The sequence below is a fragment of the Anastrepha ludens genome, chromosome 4 (genome assembly GCF_028408465.1).
Source record: "Anastrepha ludens isolate Willacy chromosome 4, idAnaLude1.1, whole genome shotgun sequence".
NCBI classification, from domain to species: Eukaryota; Metazoa; Arthropoda; class Insecta; order Diptera; family Tephritidae; genus Anastrepha; species Anastrepha ludens.
In genome coordinates, this window is record NC_071500.1 from 115,073,308 (window position 1) to 115,080,370 (window position 7,063).

At 36.9% G+C, this 7,063-nt stretch overlaps 1 protein-coding gene across 1 annotated transcript; it reads right to left on the reverse strand.

The window, feature by feature from the left end:
- Positions 1 to 550: 550 nt before the first annotated feature.
- Positions 551 to 1,361, reverse strand: LOC128862305 (endocuticle structural glycoprotein SgAbd-9). The gene is made up of 2 exons (XM_054100861.1): positions 1,295 to 1,361; positions 551 to 1,237 (listed from the first exon to the last, which is right to left on the reverse strand). Exons 1-2 carry the CDS (start codon positions 1,304 to 1,306, stop codon positions 737 to 739), a joined length of 513 nt encoding a protein of 170 aa, XP_053956836.1. The 5' UTR covers positions 1,307 to 1,361; the 3' UTR covers positions 551 to 736.
- Between the last annotated feature and the right edge of the window lie 5,702 nt (positions 1,362 to 7,063).

Sequence of the window (7,063 nt, forward strand, 5' to 3'; positions counted from 1 at the left end):
ACCCTTCCGCCCCTCTTTTGGCATACAAGTCTGCCTTCTCGTTTCCTTCGTGCCCCTCATATCCTGGTACCCAAATCAGGGAATCCTGATTAAGAGTCGCCAGTTTGTTGAGTGCATTGTTAGACTCCATAAAGGCTTGTGAATTTTTCGAACCCTCTTTTGGATACGATTTCCACTGTTTCCATTAATGCGAGAAGCTCCGCATGGAAAATTGTAGTATTTGTACTCAGTGTTTAAGATTTGTGGGTCCAACGATTCCTGCTCCTACCCCCTGGAGAGTTTTGGATCCATCTGTATACCATTTTTGCGAGTCATCAAGTAGCCATGTTGGGCGAGTGTTCCACTGTTCCCTAGGCGGGAAGATTTGCAGCATTAATGCATTGCCTTTCACTTCTTTTGAATCCGTTGAGAAATCAAACTGAATTTTCAAACAGTTTTTTTTTTCTGAAAATAACACTAGGCATTCGTTTCTGTGGCCAATGTGGTGAGCTTACCATTGATCAGCCAAGTTAACCTAAATCATGAATTCATGCGTTGCCTAAAAGTATGCAAAAAACTTTTGATAACACAAACAATCGTGGGGAAAAGTCTTTTTATTCTCATTTGCAGCAAATCAAGAAGTTGCTAAATTAAACTAAAAATAAAAAACGAAAACAAAAACAAAAATACACTCCTTACATAACACACACACCTATTTCAGCAATTATGCTGTTCATATATTTTTCTCGTTTTACATTCAAATCCAGACGCCTCCAACAACCGGTGGTTGTGGTTGCGGCTGCTGCGGCTCTTGCTGCTCCTGCACACGCGGCAGCTGGCTATTTTGTTTTGCCGCTGCGGAGATTTGCTGCGAAATGTTATTGCCATGAGGCACAAAGCCGCGATCGTCGGCATTGTAATGCACTACCACCTCCTGACCATTTGCATCGAAGTACGAGTAGCTGCCAGTGATCTTTAAGTGCTGACGTTTGCTGCCTGGATTCACGATCACTGCGCTCTCCTGGCGAAAAGAGCCATCCTCGCCGCGATAGAAGAAGTTGTAAGCGCCATCAGTGGACTGCTGCAGCCCTGCCTCCATAATACCAACGGGGGGTGCTCTCACTTCCATCTCGGGCATAACTGGTGGCGGTACGTCGTCTACAGGTGGTGCCCTCATTTCCATTACAGGCTCAGTGGTTAATAATTGCTCATCAATGGGTGCGGCTCGCGCAAAAGCGAACAGTGCAACAAAACAGATCTGCATAAAACCAAAGCTGTTCATTTCTTGCTGGTATTTAAAAAGTTCTTTACTTACGAATTGAAACATATTCGGGCGCTTTCTTCACAGCTGAAGTTGTTCACTTGACTTGAAATTTACAAATATGCTTCAGCTATGGTTTTACGCAATTTTTATACCAAAAAAATTTTGAATTAATAAACAACAAAATTACGTCGGCATTTAATTTCTTGGTAATGGCGAGCAGTGCGTTTTATTTTTAGCACTCATTTAAGCATTCAAAACTCTTTAATTGCACTTAAATTCAGTTCGTCTTTGAGTTCTTACGCGGAGTTGTATTATTTGGCCAAGTTATGCACTGAGCGAAAGTTTTCCAACGTAATTTAATTAGAGAATAAGAAAGGTCGCAAGTAATTCGGAGTTCTGTAGCTCTTTCCGCTTAATTTGAGTTAAGCTTTTCTAGAGGCAGCTTTCTTTACCAAGTTTTAGCAGAAGCTTTCGTGGCATTCTCCTCCGTCTCTTTTGCAATCTCTTCCATTAAGTACATCATTAAACTAGGCCGAAAGCGCAGAGGATGCTCATCCCATACAAATACTTTCTACTTTCAAAAAATTAGATTTGGCTGTTTACTGCCGGACTTGTACATTTTTGAGGCAACCAATAAAAGTTCGCTTAGTTGGCAAAATTTTATAAATCATTGAGAAATAAGATAATTTCTGATGATTTGGTTACGTTTGGTTTTAGTGGTTAAGGACCTTCCTGACCAAACAGTTTCTGTGGAGAACGAGTTCCGCGATATTTTATTCTGCACCCTGAATGCAATTCGAACAGGTCATGCGGCCCTTTGTTCCTCCCTGGAACCATAGGAAATAATAATAATAATTAAGCTTGGTTTTTCAAGTACGACTCTGAAGTCAAGCAGCAGTCAATGGTACCGGCCTGGAAGTGCTAATCCACCCATGAAACGCAAGCAAGCAACAGAAGTCAGCGTCCAAAAAAAATGTTATGTCTAAAAACTTGGCAGAAGGTAGCTATCAAGGCGAATCTATTCGAGGTGATGGCGGTAGCGCAAAAAAATCCCGACTAAAATCACTGACTGGCAATGATATAACCGAAATTTTTAGTTCTCTCGTATGCATGTATGTGTAAATATACATTTGTGTATGAGTATCTGCGTAAAAATATACACTTGCCAATCTGCGAACACACATACACAAGTACATTTCTAACATTAATCGAAACATATGTTTCCAATCGGAGCGTCTGACAAAATTTCAAACAAATCCAGTCGAATTTGAAAAATTACTGCTCAGTGTGCCGTAATTGACGCATCTTCGCAACACTGCAGAAAAGTCGCACGTAATCAAAATCAGCAACTGAACAGGAAACAACAACAACTCAACCACAAGAACGGAGCGTCGACTCCAATAAGATTTTATGTACGAGCATACATCTGTGTGCGTAATTGATTGGTGATTGCTGGTGAATTTTATTTGTTCCTTTTCTAGACAGCTGCGGGGGCGGAGTGCGCTTTTACCAAATGTGGATATTTACACTTGTGCTCATAAAAATAGCAGCGCGACATATTGCAAGGTATTGACTGTGTGTTCATTTTTTATTTAGTATTTTTTTTAATTCTTTTCTTTAAAATATAGTTTATATCCCAACAAAAACCATTTAACTTAATATTTGGAGCTTTTTACAGGGGAAAAAATAATCTCGGAGGTTTCCGATTGTCTGTTGAAGGGCGGCCGTTATTAGAAAAACATTTTCTAATATTTTGGCGTTTCGTTTAATTTAAAAAAGTTCAACAATTTTTTTTCCATATTTCAAAGTTTTTAATCAGAATTTTCAGAAATATCTTGAGTATGCAGATTTATAGTCCGTTGAACTCTGCTATAATAAAGTGCAAATCTAAAGTAGCTACGTTCCCTTTTAACACTTTTCTTTTGCTGGCGGTCTTGTCATTTTTTCCATACAAAATCTAATCCAATTTCGTACACTCGTTATATGGAAGAAAACTGTAAACAGGTCAAAAAAAAAATATTATCAAAAATCAAAGCGAATATGTAACCCATTTTCAACAGGCACAATAAAACATAATTTAATGGGCTACAAAACTGCTAACCCAGAACTTAAAATTCTGAGGCTAATTTTTTTAAATTTTGGACATATTTTGAAACTTTGAGTTGCATAGGTTTTGTGACAGAGTGAACTATACTTTTACAAAAATAAAAAGTTAAAAAAAAAATTAAAAAAATTTAGACCAAAAAAAAATAAAAATAAAAATTTATATTCAAAACTTTGCAACGAGTCGCGTTGCTGTTATTATGAACCCAAGTGTATATGTATGTTTGTATCTATGTAAACAGGTATTCCGATGCGTGTGTGACTAAACAAATTAAATATGTACCTGTGCGCTGACTTGTTTAATCATAAAGAAATTTATTTACAGCAGATTCCCAACAATGCAAGCTTTCGTTTCATTCAAATGTGACAGAGTGCAGTAAAAATACATATACACCTACATAACTAACCTGATGATTTTTTTTTTGTGAATCTCAAGAAATTCCTGGCACTTCTGCTTCCATTTCTAAAGCATTACGTACACACATACACATTAGGGTGGTCCAAAAAAAAATTTGTATGCTGCCGCCCCCCAAAATAGTAAAGAATGAAAAATAAAAAGACCCGTATTTTTGTTTTTTTTAATCAGACCATATTTAATGGTGCCGCCGGGGCTTTGAAATATCCCATGTATTTTGCATGGGAAAAAAATACTTTTTCGTAGATTTCATGTAAAAACCTGGAAAATGAATATATTTTAACCGGATAACTCAGTTTCTCTTCATAATTGGTCAGGGAATAACAACCAATTATGAAATAATTAATTTTTTTTGTATTAACTATTTTTTATAGAACCCCAAAAAGCCCCCATAAAACGAAAATCTAAGAAAAAATCGAAAAACAATATTTTATATTACTTTTATGATATTTTTTTGTGAGATTGGTTGTTATTCCCTGACCAATTATGAAGAGAAACTGAGGTATCCGGTTAAAATATATTCATTTTCCAGGTTTTTACATGAAATCTACGAAAAAGTATTTTTTTCCCATGCAAAATACATGGGATATTTCAAAGCCCCGGCGGCACCATTAAATATGGTCTGATTAAAAAAAAAAAAATACGGGTCTTTTTATTTTTCATTCTTTACCATTATGGGGGGCGGCAGCATAAAAATTTTAATATAAATTTTTTCCCATGCATTTTTGGACCACCCTAATACACATATATGAACTGGTCGAAAAACTCGGTCATTGACCACTAAGTCCACTCAGCGATTTCTTAATGATGAAGTTTAATTTAGCGCTTATCCTCTCTTCACTGGTCAAAATGGCCAAAACTACTTTTGGAATGAATATTTCTTTTTAACTTCCACATAAGCGGTTGAAACAGTTTTACTTTAATTATTTCTTACAACTAAATTTGAAAAGCGTAGTTTTTTTCTTATACCTTCCATTGGATGGGCTGGACAAATGGAAGGCACCGAATTGAGCGATTCCATGCCAAGGGGTCTAAGCCATTAGTCATTGTCGTCAATGTGTTTATTTGTAAGGCTGAATATGCGTAGAAAGCGAATTTAAAAAAAGATTTTATAATTCTCAGTTTTATTTATTGCTGAAAATTTTGGTGTAGAGTGATTTAAAGGGGCATATCTTCGGTTATTTGTAACATTTTTATAATATTTTTTACTTCTATAGAATAAATTACACTTAAAAGCAAATGCTTCGGGGGAAAAAACATTTTTGTGAACAATTTTTGTGTAAACTTTTTGTTTATTTTTGAACATTTTTTTCTAATTTTGGCAATTTTTTTTTTATATTTTGTATTATTCTATTATATATATATATATATATAATTGGCGCGTACACCCTTTTTGGGTGTTTGGCCGAGCTCCTCCTCCTATTTGTGGTGTGCGTCTTGATGTTGTTCCACAATTGGAGGGACCTACAGTTTCAAGCCGACTCCGAACGGCAAATATTTTTATGAGGAGTTTTTTCATGGCTGAAATACACTCGGAGGTTTGCCATTGCCTGCCGAGGGGCGATAGCTATTAGAAAAATGTTTTTCTTAATGTTGGTGTTTCACCGAGATTCGAACCTACGTTCTCTCTGTGAATTCCCAATGGCAATCACGCACCAACCCATTCGGCTACGGCTACGGCTAAATTTTGTAATTTTTATTCTCATTTTTGATAGTTTTTTCTTATATTTTTATTAATAGCTGAAACTATGCAGAGTAAGTCCTGGAAGTTTCATAATCGGATCCCCATAATTTTTCGGGTTATATTCAGAAATTTCAAGATTTTATATTGTAATATTTACGTAAGTAGGTTTAAGTGCATATGTATTGTATATGTGTGTGTAAGTGTTGCAAGTCATAATTCAGAAATTTTTTTTATTAAAAGCGTACGTACATACATGTTTCTTGTATAAATCAAGCGGCAAGCAATCCCCCCGCCTACATATACACTTTTAATTATTCGCTTACCTTTTTCTATTTAAAATAGTCAAATAATCGATTTCCTTTTCACGCTTTTTTGCAAATACATGAACTCATTTTCGATTTGTTCCAATGATTTGCTTAGCGAAAAGTATAATAGCTACAAACAACAACAACTATTACTGTAACTATGTGGCATACTAACACCCGCATCAGAATATCTGAGTTCCTCCGTTTTCTTTTTCTTTCCCGCATTGTTTACATAAAATAAAACCACTCTTCTTTCCCTTCTCATTTTTTCCATCTTTCCCGCCTTCACTTTCCGCCTTTCCCTGCCGTAGAATTTAGGTATTCTATATTTAGCCACCGAATCAAATGTGCAGGCAGCAGTCAGCAGTCAGCAGTCAGCCAGGCAAGCAACCAGTCAGCGAAATGCCCAATCGATTCAACATTACTCGCTGCTGCTGTTGCTGCTATTTTTGGCACTCAATTGAAGGCTGCGCGCAAACAATGAAACAATCAGAGCTCCAGAATGGGCGCTCGTGTGCAGAGTGCAGGGTGTAATTTGCGTCAAGTGCATTTATTGCATGTACTGCAGTGTACGTGTGGCATCCAATACCCATCTTAATAGTGTGGTTTGGTAATAGTTCATAGTTGTTATCGTTGTTGTGTTGCTTTTTCCCGTTATTGGAGGAGTCAATAGCGCGCTTGATACAGGCAGTTGTTGGCGTTTATTGCACGTATTGTATAACAATTCCGGAAATGTGTTCGAATTCAGATGAAGTTGGAGTGGAGGTTCAACAACAAGTTGAGTAATATTTCTTAATTTAAATTGCTGGTGGAGAAGGGTGCTAATGTGTGTTGGGCCTGTAGATATAATTAATATTTATATGTATGTAAATATGTCAAAAAACTTAGAACACATTTCTTAATACAAAAGAGCAAACGTGTGTAAAGGATGGATCGCCGATCGGTGCCTTTAAAAGTACATGTTATTTTGACACTGACGGCTGTATTGTGCTCAAAAATGTGGCAGAGCCTTAATTTTATATGTCTGTGATGCATAATTCATCGGCTTGTCCCTAAACAATTTTACGAAATATTGGAAATCGTGGTTAATCCTACAGAGAATGCCATTACCTAACGCTTATGAGCAGGCCCGACGAGAGGGGGGGGATCGGGTACTTTTTCCCCCGGACCGGAGTTTTCAGAGGGGCCCGGACTCGAGGGTAATTCCAAGAAACTTTCTGCTTGAAAAAATATAGTAAAAAATACTTCTACCAGAGTTCCGTCACGGACTTTTTTTGGTGTCACCATATCGAATGTTATGATCACGATTACGA